The 21,255-nt window shown below is 39.8% G+C and overlaps 3 protein-coding genes across 5 annotated transcripts in view; 2 read left to right on the plus strand and 1 right to left on the minus strand.

The window, feature by feature from the left end:
• The first annotated feature begins 169 nt into the window (after positions 1-169).
• Nipsnap (nipsnap) lies at positions 170-2,544 on the plus strand. The gene is made up of 5 exons (XM_065495148.1): positions 170-330; positions 398-577; positions 1,058-1,220; positions 1,539-1,772; positions 2,021-2,544. Exons 1-5 carry the CDS (start codon positions 278-280, stop codon positions 2,201-2,203), a joined length of 813 nt encoding a protein of 270 aa, XP_065351220.1. The 5' UTR covers positions 170-277; the 3' UTR covers positions 2,204-2,544.
• On the minus strand, positions 2,014-10,240 carry LOC135946777 (3'-5' RNA helicase YTHDC2-like). Its single transcript, XM_065495139.1, has 15 exons — positions 9,968-10,240; positions 9,694-9,910; positions 8,823-9,234; positions 8,105-8,364; positions 7,995-8,049; positions 6,595-7,213; positions 6,355-6,540; positions 5,634-6,043; positions 5,368-5,482; positions 5,025-5,309; positions 4,060-4,276; positions 3,384-3,704; positions 2,995-3,332; positions 2,739-2,894; positions 2,014-2,679 (listed from the first exon to the last, which is right to left on the minus strand). Exons 1-15 carry the CDS (start codon positions 10,133-10,135, stop codon positions 2,596-2,598), a joined length of 3,843 nt encoding a protein of 1,280 aa, XP_065351211.1. The 5' UTR covers positions 10,136-10,240; the 3' UTR covers positions 2,014-2,595.
• A 32-nt stretch (positions 10,241-10,272) lies between these two features.
• LOC135946780 (thrombospondin type-1 domain-containing protein 4-like) overlaps positions 10,273-21,255 on the plus strand; it is a 37,312-nt gene continuing 26,329 nt past the window's right edge. For 2 of the 3 annotated variants that reach the window (XM_065495143.1, XM_065495144.1), the window contains exons 1-2: positions 15,703-15,849; positions 15,926-15,983. In XM_065495143.1, coding sequence (XP_065351215.1) covers positions 15,830-15,849; positions 15,926-15,983 — 78 coding nt within the window. In that variant the 5' untranslated portion in view covers positions 15,703-15,829. Of the gene's footprint in view, positions 10,374-15,702; positions 15,850-15,925; positions 15,984-21,255 lie in introns of those variants that run through there. The other variant, XM_065495145.1, reaches the window with a different exon arrangement.

A 21,255-nucleotide genomic window follows, 5' to 3' on the forward strand; every position in this document is an offset into this window, starting at 1 on the left:
CAAAAAGTGGGTGCCAACATAACAGATAATACTTCGTTGTCAATTTTCATCACAAAATCAACACTAATGAAACCTATTATTAGAATTTAGAACATATTTTGGGATTGTCATTTTTTTTCATAATTAAACAAACTAAATAATTAATTTAAACTTATTTTATTGCTTTTAGATTTTGGAGATTGGTTTCCAACAATGGTGGGAGGGCAGCACCATCTGTTTCTTCTGGTCACGGAGAGGTCGTTCGTCTTCATTTTTGTCTAGATTTGCAAAGACAGGGATGGCTGCATCACTTGCACGAATTAGCCGTTTTGCGCGGCCGCTGGCCACTAGGCAAGTGTAACAATATTCTTAGCAGGGGAGTGCGTTAATATTAATTATTTTGAACCTTGTCATCCAGGGCTGTGAGCACCAGTGCTGTTCATATGGACAGCGAGTCTTGGCTTAGCAAGTTGCTTGTCCGCAAAATCGAACCCACCAAAGAATCGCACTCGAGGATGCTGTCGGATAAGGAGGTCATCTATGAGTTGCTCACACACGATGTCAAACCTCAACACAACGAGGAATACTTGACAAATTAGTAAGCTGGTGTTTTTTACTAAAAACATACCTTCATAATATACTAAAAATCAGTCTTCCCCTTATCAAAATTATTGGCCTCTAGCGAAACTGCAATGATAATAATTATATTGCAATCAGTATATTTACAGAGAAGGATTTTATATTTACAAAACTGTTTTATTGTTCATGACATATGCAAGATAGAAGGCTGTTTATGCGCTAGAGTAAACCCCACACAAGAAGATTGATGTTTATAATTTAAATTGATTGATCGTTTATGTATGCGGCGCAATCTGATAATATATAATGACTATTTTTTCATTGATGTCCATTAACCATTAAAACTCCGAAACATGAAGCTATTCTAACTTCACCCGCAGTTAAATTATTGAAATTAACACTAGGAGCGGTATCAAAAATTTTATGCTTTTAAGGCTAGTGTTCTGAATTTGACCCAAAATTAGTGATGTTATAAAAGTCAAACTTATTTAATTTCCAGTGAGCAAAGTGTAAAACACGTGCACAGCAAGGATTTACAGTGTGAGTTAGTCGGCAGTTGGAAGGTGTCCGTCGGAGATCAAGATCAGTGTCTGCATCTGTGGAAATATAGTGGTGGATTTGCCAGCATTGATAATGCCAGAAAAACTTTGTCAAACGATAAGGTATGAACACAAATCTCGCCTGATCTCACAAGGAACCCCTAAATTCGTTCGGCTCTAACATGCATTTTTTGTTTTGGCTCAAACTCGTTCACTTTTTTGCTAACTTGGACCAGCTGTCAACATTTTTCAATCTAGCATGATTTTTTCAGTTACGAACTGCTGGGCAATCACGAAATACTTGAGATCCCCCTTGGCGGGAGAATTAATTGATGGGTCATTTTTGACCGGATGAAAATCCTAGAAATGCAGTGTTAGTTTAAACGTGTGAGGCATAATTAAAACTTGAAAAAAAAACTGACAAAACTCAATTTGAAACAGGATTTCATGGCTTTAGAGAAGGTTCGGGGAAAGATGCTGCGATCAAGAAATTTGCAATTCCTGCTCGCGTTTAGCTACTGGCCTCAAATTCTTCCTCGCTCTGGGAACAACCTGTACGAAATCCGGTCTTATACACTAAAGCCTGGCACCATGATCGAATGGGGCAACAACTGGGCAAGGGCCATCAACTACAGGCGCAACAATGACGAAGCCTACGCAGCGTTCTTCTCTCAGGTTTGTTTGCTGGTGTTATTGCACAAATGGAATACATATTTTTTTTAACTGCTTTGCAGAATTTTTTGTTTTCCAATTTTATATATTAAAAACACGTACGTTTATCAGATTCTCTTAGAACTGTGATAACTTGAAGGAGCGTAACTCGCGCGAAAAATCCACCACAAAAATTTTTTATAATTAAAAAACGGGTTTCCCATAATAATCCTGTATGTTGGCCACTCTAATTAATAACCACGAACTTTCAGGTCGGACGTCTATACAATGTGCACCACATTTGGTGCTACCCTGACTTGCAAGTGCGCAAGGAAACGAGAGAAGCAGCGTGGCGCATGCCAGGCTGGGACGAATGCGTTGCCTACACGGTACCACTGATCAGGGAGATGGACTCTCGCATTCTACACCCAACTACCTTCTCCCCCACCCAGTAATCTGCCTGACTTTTGCCATCCGATTCGGAACAAAGACTGCTTTGAAATGCATCGTCTGTCGCGCACTATGTTTTATTTTGATTCTCTCTCTAAATATCGTTACGTTTCTTTCGAATTCTGTGATTAAGATAGGGCGTCAGAGCAGTCTATAAGTCAAAATATTAAATTGCGCGCTTTTCAAAATGTTTCTTCTGCATCACTTTTTTTGTTAAATTTAAAAAAAAATACTTCCGCAATTATATGTATGCATCAATGTGAATAGATTTAAAGGGTAGGTAATTATTGTACAAAGTGAAGAGAAATTGAAACCTTAATTAAAGTTGAGATTTTTGAAAAGAAAATGATGGTGAACCTTTATTAGCAAGATTATACACAGAGGAATGTCTTCACAATTAGTAGTACTTATTTCTTGGTCTGTATGGGTCGTAGTTGCCTCTGATAGCTCTACCTCCAAATGATTGGGGCATGGATTCGGACTAATTAAAGAAAATATTTTAAAGTCGCGGATTAACGTAACTTAAAATGGGTAACTCACCACAAAATGTGGCATAGGAAGAGTTGCTGGATGGGGTGGCAGTCTGTCCCACAGCTGGCATAGAGCTTCTCCAACTCTGGGCTCCAGCGCCTGCCCATCCCTGCTGTGCTGCACCCTTTGGTTGTTGTGCCATGGATTCAACAAATGCCGAGCAGCCTAAAACATTATTGAAAGGCAAAATCTTAAAACCAATTTGCAAAAAATAAAAATTCCCATTAATTAGTTACCATTAACAAAAAATAAACAGATAAATTACCTGGAACGGCACATCACCAACTTTGAGCCACTGTAGTGAACAGGTGGCCATTTCAGGTCTTCCAAGCCTGGCGTAACCCTGGAAACCGCCACTACCCTGAACGCTGAAGATGACTACCACAGTTTTGCCCTCTCGCTGAGCCTTGGCAATGGAGCGGAGGGTGTTGGGAGTGAATGTCCAATGACCAGAAGCAACAGCGTCATGAAGCAACTGCAGTGAGCCATTCTTGATTACAAGGTAGCGAATGGCCGAGTCTGATGTGTGTGACGAGTCAGAATTTGGAGACATGCAGGGGGAGGATGTGGCAGAGCTTGAGTCGGTGGAGCGCTCGTAGGGTCCTAAGATTCAAATGATCAAATAAATATTAATGCAAATTCCAGATATTTTACTAGAAAAGTCGAAAGTTCTCGGCTTCTGTCCGATTCCTAGAGGCTGAGGAAGTTTCAGGGACTTCTCTTCGTTAGTGAGAACGCTGACCACGGTGCGGATCACTTGGTCATCTCCTTGGCTGGCAACCTTTTGTGCTGCTGGACCCTTGAGTCTTCTTAGGAACAGAGAGTGCAGTTTCTGTCTCAGCTGCACCAAAGCTCTGGCGTTGCTGGCTTCCAGACGGAAGGACGCCCACTCGTCAAGACGCAGCAAGGTGCGACAGGGCTCGTCCTCGTTCTCGCTGTCACTCTCCAACTCGGCTGCCAACTGGCATCTAGCCTCTAGAGGTGGTAATAATAATTAAGTTGAGGTTCAATTTGGATTAATAAAATTAGTATTGCCGGATTGCCACATTTGTAGAAAATGAGTTTTTTGTCATTAGTTTCTTCGCTTGATTTAAATTCCTCTAATCGTGATATAACTAATGGTATTTAATGTGAATTTGGAGAAGAATTCCATAAATTAAGAAATAAATCGTGATTTTACAGTAGAGATAGAGTACTTGCCGCTTTATAAGCCGATTTTCTCAAATATAAACGGCAACCAGAGGGAATTATAACTTTTTCCCTCCTTTTCATGGCAAATGGATTTTTTTACAGAATTTAGCAGATATAAAGTGAATAAAAATTTTCTAACCGTCAGCCTCGCCATCAAACTGCGGATCGTAGGCCATCCTTGAAGGTCCAGCCATGAGGAACACTGTCACCGGACTGACCACAGTGCAAGTTCTAATGTGGCACATGCGCCCCATCCTTCCCATTTCTTCATATAGTATCCAGTCAGAGGGCAGTTCAGTCAGCGTGTTTTTGTAGTCACCACCATCACGAAGCACAGTGCTCGGATGGAATCTCACCTGTTTATATTAAAAGAGCACTAATTAATTATTTTCCAGCCGCAACTTTTATAATTTAAGTGGAGGCACATTTCACTTAAATCTCAAACGCTCATTCAATAAATATAAACGGAGAAATTGTATCACTACTATTGGTCTTCCCTCCATGCAGTTAACTTGATAAATGTATTGAAGTTTAAAAATCAAATCTTTAGATATTTTTTAAGTACAATAAGGTAAAAAATGCTGGCCCTAATGCAAAAATAAGAAATTTGATCAGCTTTCAGAGTTTGTTTAGTTACAAACAGCGATTAATTACTTACAGAGCTAAGGGAAAATTCAAGTTTTTCTTGGAATGCTAAAAATGAACCACTAATCAATTTTTATCATCAATTACTGTTTAAAGCTAAATTTTGTCTAAGCACAGCTAAAACTGAATTTTTAAATCGATAATAAAAATTTTGAGCAATTTTTTCAAGTCCCAAATATTGTTAAAATCGTCACATAAAGACAATTCCTTCAAATTCATTTTATAAAGACACAGATTTCGCAATTAATAAAAAGATTTTTTGTGTGTGCAAGGATCATAGGCCTTGTTTGGCTCGGCTCTCTCTTGATTGCTGACGTTTTAGCGACCTGATCGATTTTTTAAGTGCCTTTTCACTCTTTTTTATGTATATTTTGGTGTATAATATGGTGTAAGTGGAATAAATCAATGAATTTGCATTTATTTCCAATTTTAACTCTAGCAAAATTCATCAAAGCATACCTTCGCTTCCGTCCTGGTTCGTAGCTGCTGGTGATCACGGTCCACCCTGGCTAAATTAGGATACAGCCCAGCCGTCAGTGCAGCCTTGATGACAGCCCAGTTGTCTGAGAACTGGTTAAGCTCGTGCAAGTCACATCCTCCCCTGGTTCTGACAAAGCCGGAAGCGCGCAACTGGCCAAGAAGTTGAGAGCGTAGACCAGTGACCATCTCAAGCACTGCGTGAGACACGAAATTCTGCTCGCAAAATTTGCGATCCCTGTTCTTTGTGCGAGACTCCTGCCACAACTGTAAAAAGGGGAATTAGATAAATAATGATTAGTTGTTTATGTATATTTACTCTCACCTGGAACGCTCTGAGTAAAGTCATGTGATCACTGAAGGTACCAGCAGCCAACCTCCGCTTTGATTCGCTAGAGGATTTCCTCAGGTATGGGGCTTGTGGTAACACAAACGGCTCCCTACAAATATTAGAATTTGACGGTTAAGTTAAATCTTTAATGCATTCTATCAAGAATAATTTAAAACATTCAATCCACAGAATTAAAAGAGTTTCAGTTTAATTATTTTTTGTTCGACACAGTTAAACACGTAAAAAACAAACAATCTTACTTGTGCGCTAAGGTACAGACGATTGTGAGCACTGGATCCAAGCACCTCAGGAGAATGGCAAAGAGCAGGCATTTCCCAAGTCTGGGCTCAACAGCGAGATTGACTAGATGTTGTCCCAACTCAGTGAGATCTTCACAAGGTGTGAGGGCGTCAGTCAGTTTAAGCAAGTTCACTGCATTCCGCGTTGCCAAAGGTGGAGGAGGTTCTGGCGCTTTGGCAAGGAAGTCTGCGATTGAAGTGTTGAAGGGAGCCAGCAACTTTGCAGCCAGACAAAGCTCATGAAGAGGCAAGCGCAAAATTTCTGGAGTAGCGTGCTTTGTGAACCACTGGAAGCGCTGTCTTGAGTACAGCCTGTAGCACTGGCCAGGTTGCAGTCGGCCAGCCCGACCCTGACGTTGCTTGGCACACGCCTGGAAATGATAATTTTAATTAGAAGGCCTGTTAAGTTGAGACTCTTTAATGAAAAAATGTTTTTTTGTGCGAATTTGACGGTTTTAGAGTTATGGTTTTAGGACAAAGTACAACATTTTTATTAAAATCTTAGTTTCCCCCTGAGAAATGTATATGAAACTACTCAAATAGTCAGAACAAAAACATAGCAAGATGATTTTTCCTGAAAATTTATGACGCGCAGCAAAAATTCTTTAAGTAATAACAATTTAAAAGAACACATTTAAGGTATATCAAGAGCTCGGGTAGAGAATTTGCCAAACTCATTCACCTCTGAAATCCACATGCATTTCAATTGGCATATGCCAGTTCCAGCATCAAGGGACTTCTCCTTCACTTTTCCACTGTCAATCACATACACAACGTCCTCAATAGTAACACTCGTTTCAGCAATATTGGTCGAGAGAATGATCTTTCTCTCAGGGATTACACGGAAGACCTGCTTTTGTTCAGATGTCTGAAAATAAAATTAATTCAGCCCTACATTGCTGGTAAAATTTAAATTACACACATTTATGTTTGAGTGAAGCATGAACACTTTGTAATGGACTCCAACGCTGGTCATGGCTTCGTGGATTTTTTCAGAACAGCCCACGATGTCCTCGTAGCCAGGCATGAATATCAGGATGGCTCCAGGGTCTCCCTTTGAAGACAAATGGGCCACCAAGGTGGCGACCAGGTTGTGATCTATGCTGTCGTCGGCAGCTGCTGCCTCCTTTTGATATGTGTCAAGCCTTTCTTGGTCTTGGCTGATTACTTGGGGAGAACCAGACTCAATATACTCTCTGAGCATTTGGGCAATGTTTTCGTAGCCGCACTCGACAGCCCACTCGAGTGCAGTGAACTCATTGTTGGCCACGGCAGAAGGATCTGCGCCTTTGGACAAGAGCTGTGTCACCACATCAGGCCTGTTTTTGGCTGCGGCAATCATCAGAGCGGTCGCTTGAGTATAGGTGTGGCGGTGATCGACCGAACGACCCTCCAGCAGACCAAGAAGCCTCGAGAAGTTCTCATCGCTGCCTTGGTCCCAGGCTGCTTCCATCGCTTCGTCAAGTTTCTCGATGGTTTGAGAATCCACTGCTTCTTGGTTTTTGGCAGGTTTCTTACTGCCAGGAATCTCATATCCAGTGCTAAAATTTCAGATGATTGAGGCATTTAATTTTAGAACAAAAAGAAAAGTTGAAAGCATTATTTCCTGATTAGTTTAAATTTAAAAGATTATTTACACGATTTTTTATTGGAATTCTTTCATAACTTGTTCAGAGAGATTATATAAATAAATTAAATTAAAATTTATGATTTTAAGTTGGCAAAAAATTAGTTTAAATTTGTTTTGCTTTAGATGCGCAACACAGATTACAGGCAATTTTTCTGTGAATATTTGTTCAGGGAATCAAATGGGCACAAATCATGTATTTTAAGAATTCTGGAAGTCAATTACTTCTGCAAAAACCGTCATTTTAATTTAAAAACAAAACAAGTTCATTAAAAATAAATACGTAATCAGAATTTTATGTCTAAATCTCAGATAAACGTCATATTTTACGATTTTCCCACGCTGTGCGTCACATACTACGCCTTCTTTTTTCTAATTTTTGGGGAACTATAACCCCCTATCGAAATTCACGCGAGTTACACCCTTCTTCCATTGATCGCTTTGTGCAGGGAATCCGGTGGACATTTTGTTGCGATTAAATTTGCAAAATGTTCCCAAAAAAATCAGTCTTTTTCCCAACGGTTATCTCAAGGAATTTGATTATGAATTAAGTTGAAAAGAAATACAGGGTTATTTAACTATAGGCACTAATCAAAGTTAATTAGAAACCAATCATTTACCGATAATCCTCCTCATATTTTTTAAATAATTCTTACCAAGGAAAAAATTAACTCTAGACCAAACAATATACTTACATCCTGAGAACATCTTCTAAGAAAAATTCCTCAACCTCGTAGAGTTTTCCTGGCACTGTAAAAGCAACAAATTGCAAACATTCACCACGCTGGCACACACAAATCATTACCATTGATAATTACAGCTCCCCTAAAGTAATTTGTGAGTGTGTTGAGGTCGGCAGTCGCCGACATGAGCACCAGACGCAGTCCCCTGCACCTGGCTAGCATGTCTCTTAAGACAAGCAGTAGGAAGTCGCAATGTCGGTCCCTTTCATGCACTTCATCCACAATGACATGGCTCACAGAGGCCAGAGCCGTGTCTCCAGCCATCAAGGAGCGCAATAGCACTCCATATGTGCAGTAAGTCAACAGCGATTTAAGAGAGGTTCTGAAAATGTAGAAAAATGGATGTTGTGTCTTTATGAAATATTTACTCTACGATTAGAGAAAATCCTTGCATGCGGGAACCCTCTGTTTGTTACGCTCTAACATGCAATTTTTTAGCTTCAAAACATGAGACTTGGCAATTATGATGAATTACGATGCGGTAGTCTGATGGGTAGTTTCATTTTAAAAAGTGGCAAGTTAAATCTAATCATGATGAAAATTTGTATGCAACCTCTCCATGTCAAGACGATTCGATCAAGATTAATTTATTTTTTAACTTGAATTTTGACGATTTTCAGCCAAACAAATAAAAGGTTCTCTTGCAAAAAAAAATCGAAATAATTTTCAATTAATTCAAAAGCAAAATTTAAGTGGATAATTCAAATCTTCTAATTTTACAATGGCTACTCCCTCAACCAGTAGAATTTAAATATTGTAAGACCAATTAATAGATTTTACCTGCTCTCCAGTCTAACTTGATAACCGACAGTTGATCCCAATTCCTCTCCCCTTTCAGAAGCAACCCTCTCTGACACACTGACTGCAGCAATTCTCCTCGGTTGACCGCAGATCAGCCGACAAGCCTTTCCAGCTGTTGTTGCCTGTTCCAGAAGGAACTGAGGCACCTGAGTCGTCTTGCCACTGCCGGTCTCGCCGCAGATGATTGTCACTTGATTGGCGCCGATCGCATTCAGGATTTCCTCTCGATAGGCAGCAATTGGGAGGCCAGCTCTTTGCAGCGTGATTTCAGGATTTCCATTGGCTTGGGGTGGCACCTGAGCCACGCCACTTGACAAACGACCCAAAATTCGACATGCTGCATCCTTTTTGGCCTCGCTGACGGCTGTGCGAACCATGGCCTCCATTCGTCCTGTAGAATGATCAAAGTTAGTCATTTTATGCATGTTCACACGAGAGATGACCTCCTGGCGGTCAAACAAGACCATCAGAACTGGTAAGAAATTACACCCTGGCTTCCATCCAACTCACAATGTCGATTTTAAGACATAAAAAAATTAATTTAAAGATCAGTTGAAGTGTAAAAATTTAAGAGTTATGTTGTAGGCTGTCTAAAGAGGCGTGTTAAGGCACTATAATTATATTGCTCTAGCTGTCTAGCTAGATAATAGCTTTGATTTTCCCATTTTTTCGACCGCCGAGAGGTCCTGTTTCTCCCGATTTTACTTCGGTATTCTGGAAAAACGCAATACATACCAAAAGATATGACCACATACATAAAAACCAAAGTGCTTTAAAAATTACAAGAAAAATTGCAAATCTCGTGTGTGTATGTATGTATGTGTGTAAAACAGATGAATTTGTAACTCACTCTCTGCATCTCTATCGACGTAAGGGGCAACCTCCTGACGCTCTTTGGGAGTAACTGGATTACGAGACAGCAGCCGGCCAATGTCTTCCAGTGAGCTGACGCCCAAAGGGAGGGTGGCATCATCCCCAATGATGGTTGATCCATCCCTTTTGTAAATGGTGAGGAACCGATTTGGACCCTTGCCTCTGCTCTTCGACTGCAAGTTGTTCTCAATAGCCTGCGTGACAATCGAAAGAAATGATCATTCTGCTAAACTTCTAATCAAGAAACTAACAAACTGGTGGACATAGGCACGCTGCTCTCTGGTCAGGGACGAAGGAAAAGCGTGCTCCATGCGAGTGTGGTCGGTCATGAATTGGCGGATGGTCATTCCCACTGCCATTTTGACCTCTTCCTCGATGGAGTTGCCCACCGCAAGCCCACTTTTTCTGTTCCGCGGCATTTTGAAGGTTAGCTTGGCGTTGGCGGCAACCAAACGCCGAAAACTAGATATTATCTACCCAAATCCAGGAAAAAGTAAGTCCACTGCAATTGTGTACAAGTCCAGTCTTGCTCCGTCTCGGTGCTCGCGGCTCAACCCTGGCCTCTGGCGGATACCAAACAAATCACTCGTACCAACACAACGAAATGCAAGATCAGATGAGCGAATTTAAGGAAGTGCGAAATTTATAAAAATTAAGGTGATGTCTATAAATTCGGGAAAATTCTTTGTACCTTAACTTGAAATACTATTTATAAATTAGTAAAAAGCTTAATTTGTCTGACCAGGTTGCCTTTTCAATTTTTTTGAGAAAACCGGCCGGCTCAAAAGTTTGCATTGAAGCGGCAAGCACCTAGCTGTTTCTCCTTTCATGAAATAATCTTCTTGGTAGCGGAAATAATGTTGCGCATTTCTCAACAACCAAACACGAATTTCCCTGTTGCAAGAATAGAGCAACAATCAGTTCTACACAGTGAAAATTTTGGTGTTTTTTGAGCGACGCGCAATTTTACCGATACAAGACAAAATTATGATTTATTTCGCCAGAAGCTAGGGAAATTCATCTCATAATATTATTCGTACACCATAGATAGATCGCGACAAGAGAATTGAAACCGAGTAAAAAATCACAAATTAGTTTTTTTTTTCTAGAAATTTGGCAAATATTTACTGTTTGTCGGTACTTATTTCATTTTGATTAAAACAAGGTCTAAATTAATATTTTGGGCTGGAATATCCCAACTAGAATGCCTTCTTACCATTGAAAGCTCGTCAGAAAAAAATTGTTGACTGTCTAAAAATTACACAGCCCGCCGACACAAAACTCTAGCAAAACATAATGTTTTGGCACGAATACTTCGACAAAAAAGCGCTTGGAAAAGCATCTCATTGCTAATTCAATTCACTCGCCAAGCGATCGGACCGCTTTTGAAGCAACTCGGGATGATTGATTAATTAGTTTAATTGCTTTCGCGAACGCCGCGCGCCAGCAGATGAGCAGACACGCTCTCGCCAGACACAATTTGCATTATTCTTTCTCATCCTGATTTCCCTTCTGTCTCCACCGTAGAAGCAGCAGCAACAGCAACGCGCAGTGGCGACCAAATAAAATGCTATTAGTTTATTTATCGGTGTCGCGGAAGTCAAATGACAATTTGTTGTGCTATTGCTGGCTGCATGCGACGTGAGACTGTATTACAGATGATGTGCGGCGGCCGGGCCGGTCTCACCGCTTGCCAGTCGGCGCATTGCGCTCACCGCTCGTAAATTCCACGACACGAGAACGTTTTATGTGTGTATCCGACATGATCTTTTGCTTTTATGATCGTGATATGGTTAACACGTTCGGTCTTCGGTCGCCCAATGTCGATTCAATGGACTCTCTTTCAATTACTTTTGTCTCCGAGAAGAGAAGAACGTGCCGAATTTATGTTGTTCGTCGCCAAACAAAAAGAATTGGGAAAGACGTTATAACGCCAAATCTCGGCTTCTAGCAGTCAGAATTGCAAAAACCGAACATCGTTTGACTCGTCTTGACCTTCCCTGGTGCACTAAAGGGTTTAGGATTGCTTACCCCCACCTGATGTCCGTGTGTTTTCCCCCGTAATATAATAGTAAAGCCGTTTGATATTGATCAAATTCTAATAGAAACAATTGGGGAGGGGGTAAACATCAACTTAATTCTTCATTGCATCAGGAGAGGTCAAGATGAGTTAAAGGGTATGCGGTTTTTTCAATTCCAACTCTTAGAATCCGAGATTTGGAGGTCACAATATTTGCAAAAATCGAAAAATCAACCATACATTCAGCTTCAAATATCTCGCGACCTATATGAGCCCCAATTTGATTCAGCACGCGCAGGGCTAAATTTAACCCTATTTATTCATCAAAAAATCTGAGGTGGCATATTTGGAGATAATTTAATTAAATAATTAACATGCCTAATTAGTGACGATGGCTTTTGATCCAAAAATTTCCGAAATGGCTTCAAATTTTTGGCTCACGATTCCGGGGTAAACGTTTTGAAACTTCTCGTCACCACATTTTAAGAAGTTTGCAGCATAATAAACTTGAAAAGCAGACTCTTTACTTAAAAATTCAGATTCACAGCTCTGTTCATCAATCATCCAGAGAACTTGCTTGAAAAAGCGCTCTGAGATCGTTTGGCGAGTGAATTGAATAAGCAATGAGCCGCCTTTTTGTCGGATTAATCGTGCCAAATCAATATTATGCCAGACTTATGTGTTATTGAAGACGTGCTGTTGACGGAAAAAACAGAGAAAAAGTTGCCCAAGGCGAGAAAATCGGAACGATGGCGAGACGGAAAGTGGACCGAGCTATAAATTAGCAGCACTCTGGCTTAAAAGGTCATAAAAGAATACTTTTCCCAGCAGCAGCCCTGTGGTGAATAAATCATCGGGCTCTCGATAGCAGTGTCGCGCGCAGCGCGAGATATGCCCTCGTAAAAACGGCCACAGACCGCGGGGCGCTGCCGGGTTTGCTAGGGCCCCTTATAGTAATTGCCATCGCTAGATTTTTTCTGCATATAGGTGTTGGGAAAATAAATGATCGCTCGTCGCAGCTATCAAACGAGACGCTAATTTATCGATTTTATCGGCGCCGAAGAGCGGCTAGCTCTTTAATTTTGATTTTCAGCTTTTTAATTGAGTCGTAAAACGGATATAAATATCTAAATAATAACTGACTGGCTGGCGCTCTGAACTTATTAATCCAGCTACACGCATTATATCGTTTAGTTCTTTGGAGTGAAGGGGCGAATGCTGGGTCATATAATAATATATGCTCGAAGAGAAATGAGTCCAGCAAATGCATCTTGAGAACTTGAGTGAGGCGCTAAAGCAATAAACAATTTTATTCTAATAGCCAATTAGTCTACTTTCTCAAAATATCGTAAAATTTCCAACCCTACAAAGCCCACAGCAAATCTTGGATTGGTAATTTTCAATTCTTACTATACAAAAACAATCAACCCATACCAACAGGGTGTCCACGACCACAATGTTTATTTCAAACCTAGAAATCACGTCAAATCAAACAATTTAAACTAAAATCTTATCACAAAAGCCATCGCCAATTAAAAAAATTAACGAAAATTTTAACCGAAAATGAGTAGAAAAGTGAAAAATATTTTAATGCGCGTGACCGGTTCATCCGACCATTGCGAAAGGCAGTATATCACACGAAATTTGTATAGCGACTTCCAAATGCACGGGAGAGAAAGATTGGCATTATAGAATAATGGCAAGTCACACCTGCTGCAGAACCACCCATAAATTCAACTAACAAACGATCACACAAGCCTAAAAAAATTGCTGTGTCATGCTAAAAAAAGCGAAAAGGGGCATTAGGGGGAGAATGATAGATTCGCGCATTAGCAATTTTCTGCAGCTGCATGAACGAAGTCAATTTCGTCTTTTATTCTACATTGTCCAGTACAGTTCGATTTTCAATGCCACATTGATTTGGTCGCACCACTAAGCAGATTGTTTCAATATTTAATATATTTACTGTCATTTTGTCTAAATAGAAATGATTCTATTTGCTTTCAATGTCCCCATAAAGCCATATTTTCAACATTTTTACTGAAAAGTAATAAAATAAATCACTGCTGAATTGAAAAATGATGAATAATAGTCCGATTTCCACAAAGTATGAGATCACGTTATGAACAGCACATAAAATTATAAAAATTCATTGGCATCTTGAGAAGATAAAAAGTAAAAAAGAGCCATCGTAAATCAAAGTAATGAGAGGAACAACAAGTGCGGTGATTCCTTGAAACATAAATTATGAAATTATGGCGTATTTAAGAGTAAACATGATTCAGAAGTTATTTGTATTTTCGTTGCTACTATATTTATTTTAAACTGATAATCAACCGTCTATACTTTCCGGAAATCTAATATCAAATAAAGGAAATGCATCCAACCATTTCTTCAATTCATATAATTTGATTTTGCTATTTTTTTTTAATAATTTTTGCCTTATTTAAAAACAATAATTAGTTGTAAGTTAATGCAGAAATTGGAATGGTTTTGAGGACTAAAGGTCAATTTATATTATTTTAGTCTTGATCAAATAAATATGGAACAAATGACATAAATTACAAACGGTTCCCTATAAAAGTGACCCCCCTTGGCATGTATCTTCAGATCTTAACGAATTTTTTTGAAATCTTGCCCTGGTGTCAAATTTATGTTGAACCCTAAAATATTAGGTTGAAATGCCATTTTTAAAGTATGGTTCAAAGTTTGCTTAGTTTTTGGATTTTTATTTTTAGAGTCAAGTTTTTCTAACGGCCGTAAATTTTGCTCTGGTTGAGATGATATAACTATTTTGGTGTCTAAATTCAAGTTCATGACATCATGTTGAACAATATGTGGTTGTTGACTCACTTGGAAGTCAAAGTTCAAGGTCACATTACATTATTTGCAAAGTTAAATACAATTCAGCACTTATCAAAGGACAAAATGTTTTGAACTTAAAAAATTTACCTGATTTTACTTTGATTTTGAGCAGATTTTATGTTAGCATGATTAATCATGAAGTAATTAAGACTTTTCAGTGTCAATGGTTGAGGGTTGGAACTCATCCCCTGCCTCTGGAAGTGGCTTTATTTTGGCTTTAATTTAACTTACTCGCAACATGAGGTTTTTTCTGTCGAAGTTTTTCGCAATGAAAAAATCAAATCTGTACTTATTTTTGGTGCGTCCGTCCACCATTTATCTCCTAAGCAAGCATGACATATTAATCACTCTAATTATTTGGGGATTTAGAATAATAAGTATGTTTGCATTACTATTATACTAAACGGAGGCATAAATGCTGAAAAAATAGGTTCAAGTTTTTTATGGTTGTTCTTAAAAAATTATTCATATTCTGAAAGTTGACAAACAATTTTATTTTTAAATGCTGATTAAAATGTTCTTACAGTATTTCCCCTAAAATTAGGTTAGCTCAAACTATTAATGAGCTATTTTTGCCATGTTCTCAGCCTGAAGCCAAAACTCAAGGACTTTCAAGGAAAGCAAAAAAATTGACATTGATCGAGTTGAGTGAATATCATTACGAATGAATATAAACTTGGCGCCGAAATTAGATTTTAAATAGATATCAATGTTTAATCCATTAATTGATTTTTAACCGATTCCCATTAAAAGCTTGCTTATTGTTAGCTTTTGTAGGAGTTCATAGTTGCAGACGTCTATAATATAGTTCTAAACAAAACATGATGCCACGATAAAAACATTAATTGAAATGCAGAGAGCACACAATTCCACTTGCTCAAAGTCAGCATAATGCCGAGACCTGCACGTAATATAGACAAAAAGCACAGCTCAGAGCGAAGTGAAGTAGCAAAATGCAAAAGAGTCTGTCTGTTGTTCGGCTGGAGCACAAAGAGCAGAAGGCAAAGCGCAGCAGCAGCAACCAGCGTGTGAGGCTGCGTGAAGAAAAGCGACCCAGATGCGGCCGCCGTTCGTTGGGCCGCCAGGGAAGAGCGGCCGGCCGCCCTCGTGAGGTGCCGCTGGCGGCGCTCGATCTCTTTTGCGGCACGCGATCCTCAAAGTGGCTCGATTCGGTGAGTCAGTTCAGTTGCGCGGAGGCCGCTGCCGAGGCCAGACATGCAGTGAAATAATGCGCCTGTTGCTGCTGCTGTGAGTGCTCCTGGCCGCCACTGGCCGCCGGTGGCTGCCTCTGCCCTCACACATGACCTCTCAATTTCTGTTGCAGGTGCGTGCTTAGCTGCGCGGCGGCCGCCACGGACGAGCGGCCAAAATATCCTACCTCGGTGAGTTTTCTTTTTTCCTGCTCTGTAGCCACCAACTCCAATTCGCAATTAATTCGCGGAATGAGAATTTAAATTGAAGTTAATATTCTAATTTCTGGAATAAAGGGGGCCTAGAACGATTGCGATTTTTCTGATTTCTCTTTGCTCTTTTCTCAATTTTTGGCATGAGGTTATTTACAAATTTAAGTTTTTGAACGTAATAGAAACTCACGTCTAATATTTTGAGAAAATACTGAGCGAATTGGCAGAGTGACATGCGTTTTATTGCACCCTGCTCAGCTTTTGTCGTAAACTGCTATCCTGCAAAGGTATAAAACTTCCGCTTTTGTCCAAACTTTTTTACGACCCCCCGTAGTTATTGAAAGCGATAAATTTGTTCAAACGAAATACAAACTTCCCGGCCAGCGGAAACATTTTTGCTTATCAATTGGCAAAAGAGTCGTAACTTGCCTGCTACAACCGAAATTATCTTGATGCATCTCGCAGAAAACGTCGTGTCAAAGTTCACCGCGATATATCCTCGTTGGTGAATTAGATGGAAATCGTCTCTAACATCTAACATCTCTGTCCTGTTCGGATACAAAAGTGACAAGTCACTCAAACTCGGCATTACCATTAAGTTGTCGCGCCTCCGCACGGCCAAACGAAGGGAAAAGTGTTTATTTTTTGTGAAGCGAAGAATGCGCCCGCGCTCCTTCGAGGTGAAACATAATAAAAAGGAAAATGATAAAAGCGCGCTCATAAAGGAGATAAAAAAAAGAGTAATGACATTTGGATTAGCGATTTTCCCTCTCAGGAATATCTTTTTGAGCGTGCGTCGTTTGTTTTGGGATTTACTCCTGCCAAGGAAACAATGAGTAGGCTTGTACACAGAGAAAACTCTGCTCGGCCATATAAAAAAATAATCTGTTTCCTAAGACCCTGACGTGTAGTTTCAAACAACTTTGTTCCGCGGGGTTAAATCCGAATTTATACGGTTCTTAATTCAATTTGTAATCATCTTAGTCCCCATATTAGGCACCACGCGACGAGATAATGAACACATGCTTCGTTTCAATTTGCAAATTACACGTCTCTGGTAGATAAGTTTTATCTCACGTGGCTGCTTTTTCATTCTAATGTGACAATGAAAGAAGGTCTTAGAAGATTTAAGTCGTCGTTTGGCGCTGCTTGTAATTATCTTTTTGAATCAGTCTGTGTTGACAATGTGCCAGAGATTAAACCTAGAGTATTAATCAGCATTGCTGTCAACCATAATTATTGTGACTCTCGTCACAATCAGTTACAGTTCATTTAATTTTGTTTCAAATCTAAATAATTGAAGCTGCTATTTTACATCTGATATTCGTTTTGTTTTGCGTCATTTAATCGATAAGGACTGATACTAGCCGTTCCTATCTTTGCCTAAAAATTTCCTCAGGAATGCCATTTAAATTTCTGAGAAAATTGGTGCCAAAGTTTGCATTTTAATCAAGCGGAGCAGAACACTTGTCTTCTCATTGAAAATCATGATTTATCTCGCCAGGAGGGCAGTTTAGCTAAATAATATTTCGCACACCCATTGAATAGATTATTACGACGAGAGAAATCAAAATCAAGCGAAACCTATTCCTTGGTCCCGATGAGATTATCGCGAATTGAAGAGATGAATTTCTACTAAATTCCACGAACAATTAAATTGAAGCCAGAGTAATTATGGATTTGACAGCGGATTATGATCCCATTTTCTAAATGTAGCAAACTAACTACTTGTAAGATCCAAGTCGATAGTCGATATCCTGTCTCTGTCATCCTTATCCAGAGCTAAAAATGCAAAATGTTGTTCATTGTTGCGTTTATAAAGGAGGGAGCAATTTATTTGCGTAATAAGTTGTCTGTCCGGCCAGCTGGGTAGGAGAAAAACAGCACTTGTGAGACAAAACTTTTTAACTGTTAACTGCAGTGTTTACAGTCAAAGTCCACGTAGTAGTCCGTTGTTAAAATTCGAGCCACAACATCATAATTTTCCAGCCCTATTAGAGGCTGGCAAAAACGAGATACTTGAGGCCCGCGGCGGCGTCCACCACAATTTTGAAGCATAATGGGAACACATTAGCGCCTACTATAAAAATAGAGTCTTCCAGCAGGTTGGGACCGAAAACAAAGCTTGATGGATTGCTTAAGCGAGATTATATTCTCTTCGCCGTGCATAATTAAACGGGCAAGCGTGCAGAATGCTGGTACGCAGAGATGATCCAATTAAATTGCTGGTTTATCAAATAATATATAGCGCCTGCTGGCATGAATGGAGCACTCTTGTGGCGCTAGATAAAAAAGGCAACGAGAGCTGGCCGCTTATTCTCTCTGGCCGTCCGTCCCAAGAGCAGCAGCCGTTTTAATTTGATGCCCACCCACCGAACGGCGCGCTCGTTGGTTGTTTTTCGAGACCAAGCAGTTGAACAAATGTATGTGTTTGCCTCTGAAGTATGATGTCAAGTACTGCACAGCACGAAGGAAAATTTCTCGCTGAGGGCGTTTTATGTAATGCAAGAATGAAGAATGTTTGTTGCTGCGTAAAATATGTGCCGCGCGGCATGAAGGGTTTGATTTATGCACGCGCACTGCCCGCCTGCCTAAACAGAAACACACACATATGAGGGATTGCTACAACCAATTCATTCAGTAATTTCGGCTTGTAGTGCGACTAATTTAGATGTCCTGACGAAAGTTATGGGCTTGTATGCCTTGTTCAATTACTTAGATTTTTTCAACGTGATAAATTTCAACATTTTCAGTCCATACGAGAACCGTATTATTTCTTTTAATAAATATCTTCGACTCTCTTCTATCAGTAAGGATGTTCCAACAATCAAATGAGTACAAATCAAGAGTTTTTAAGCATTCTGACGAATTTTGTGCTTCAATTAATTCTGCAATAATTGGATTTTAGCTAAAATTTTTAGGAAAAACGTAAAATTTAACCAATTTTTGCGCTCTCCGACACGAGCCACGCCTTATTATAAATATTCAAGGTATCAAATTCCATTTGAAAACTCCCGCGGCTTACACCTCTTTTAGTAATTGTTGTTGATAACAGAGAATTTATGTTTTTGATAGTAAAAAATCTCAAATTTAAAAAAAAATTATCGTGTAGTTCAATTATTGTTCGTTTCAAGTGGAAAAAATGCGCAGCTATTTTACTGATGGTGTAACAAAATAAATAAAATCTTGAAACCCATAATTCTCTTCAAAATCGAGGGTTAAAAACAGATTATTTTTAATTTAATTAAGCTAACCGACGATTTTAAGCATGAATTGATTATTTTTACGCATTTCCAGTAATTATTTCTTTGCCTAAAATTTCCTCGGGTTTTTATTTCCTATCCGCACAAGCAAATACAAAATTTCCACCTCCAAGTAAGGAAATTGTCTCTGGATCTGCGTAAGCGGTCAAGAAACTCTCGAACTCGCGATAATTTTGCGTGTGAAGTGTTCTGTTGGCATGGGGGAAAAACAAGCAGTAACTGGATGGAGTTATAATTTTTTTGCATTAGCATGAGCAAACTATCATTAAAAGTAGATTTACAAAAGCAGTTTGCGCTAAGGAGCCGCAGAACCCGGAGCGCTGAGTAAACAACAATTTCTACTGTAATCAGACGAATATGGTCCTGAATCAATTACATGTTCTGGCCTGATTTTTCCGCCGCGACGCGAGAGTCAACGGCCTGTAGACATGCAAATAAACGCGTTCGAAACAATGCGAGCAATCTTTTTAAACGCAGCGAAATGATTATTAATAATTTTAATGTCTATGGGCTGGAATAATAAGCGAGTGATTACTCTTCCAGGTTGATTGTTTTCGTGCTGCGCATTGTGCGACGACTTAATGATATTAATATCCGTTCCTGTCATCAGCGGAGTGCTCGAAATTTATTAGTGTCATTCATATTTATGCTGAGAGAGCGCGCTCGGGAAATTTGTCACGAGCGAGAGCTGCTCTCTGCTTTAATTCCCGAGCAACCAGAGCCGCGGCGTGGCGTTTAATGAGTCGGTAGATTTCTCAAAACGTCAGAAACGTCAAAACTAATTGAAATTACAATGCTTTCCACGCGGTGAGTTTTGGTAATCGGTATGAGATTCAGATCGCGGGGGGTGCAGATTAATGGCGAGTGCGAAATTTTCAGAAGAGGCGTGTGTGCCGTGTCAGAATTAATCAGATTGGCCCTCGGGACAGCGGGATGCATCACCAAAATCTCTCTGCCTCCATTTACACGCGTCGTTTGTACTAATCCCTCGCATTCATCATATCTGCCGCTCCAATTGCGCGTTTCCAAAAGTTACCCGCGAGGCCCATTATGGTGTCTATGACCCGCACGACAACTGACAATTTTCAGTTATAAATGGACTCATTTAGACCTATCGTGCCATAGTATCTAGAGATTCGTTTGTAGCCGCGGCCGCACACTCGTTTCCTTGTACTAATTTATCACGCTTGCGAGACTCATGAAAAAAAATACCACGTCCAGATCGGTCAGCTGAACGTTCCCACAAATGTTGTCCGCTTGGGCGTTAAATTCGCGTTATTTGCACTGCTGATTCTTTCGGTTCGAGTCCATCCAGCTCGCATTTCGCTCTATAAATGTCGAGTCTTGCTCTTTTTAACCGCGGCGGCAGAGCGCTAGACACCGAGAAAGGTCGGGATCTCGTGCAAATGTCACTGGAGGAATCGAACTGGGAGGCTATTTCCAGATCAGCGCCAAGGGTCGTCGACCTTGTTCGCGAGATGTCTAGCTCGCCGACTAATTAACTTTGCTTGATTTTTTAGTCTTCATTGTCAGTGAACTGCCTCATTCAAGAGGACGAATCTTAACAGGTTGAGATTAAAGATGAGATAACACAGTTACTATTTAAATAGTTCGCTAAAGTAACACGATTGACAAAGTTTTGCATCCGATGCGGGGGCTATTTTACCATTAATTGTCCAAGATCCAGATTTGTTTCCACAGCTTGGTCTTTTAAATAACTTTTCGCACAAAAACGAGATTTTTATTCATTTCCAGTTTGTATTCTCGTGGTTTTGCACGCAGAACCTGATTTTTCGGACAAATTCCCATACCCGAAAAACTCCAGTCATACCGGCAATTTCCGAATACTTTTGACAAATTCTGAATCACCCATTTCGGACAAATTACGTGCTTCCTCAATTTGAACGATTTAGAACAGGCTCATTTGATGGTCTTGCGACGATTGGAAGCGCATAAAAATCAAATATCTAAATTGAAATTGTTCTGTT

The sequence above is a fragment of the Cloeon dipterum genome, chromosome X (genome assembly GCF_949628265.1).
Source record: "Cloeon dipterum chromosome X, ieCloDipt1.1, whole genome shotgun sequence".
Lineage (NCBI taxonomy): Eukaryota > Metazoa > Arthropoda > Insecta > Ephemeroptera > Baetidae > Cloeon > Cloeon dipterum.

Excerpts from the sequence above, each read along its gene's own strand:
- Nipsnap (XM_065495148.1), top strand. The coding sequence starts at position 278 with ATGGCTGCATCACTTGCACGAATTAGCCGTTTTGCGCGGCCGCTGGCC. Across the intron at positions 331-397 it reads GCGCGGCCGCTGGCCACTAG|GGCTGTGAGCACCAGTGCTG; the intron begins GCAAGTGTAACA and ends CTTGTCATCCAG. Across the intron at positions 1,773-2,020 it reads ACGCAGCGTTCTTCTCTCAG|GTCGGACGTCTATACAATGT; the intron begins GTTTGTTTGCTG and ends ACGAACTTTCAG.
- LOC135946777 (XM_065495139.1), bottom strand. The coding sequence starts at position 10,135 with ATGCCGCGGAACAGAAAAAGTGGGCTTGCGGTGGGCAACTCCATCGAG. Across the intron at positions 8,050-8,104 it reads GGGAGCTGTAATTATCAATG|TGCCAGGAAAACTCTACGAG; the intron begins GTAATGATTTGT and ends TTGCTTTTACAG. Across the intron at positions 6,044-6,354 it reads AATGCATGTGGATTTCAGAG|GCGTGTGCCAAGCAACGTCA; the intron begins GTGAATGAGTTT and ends TATCATTTCCAG.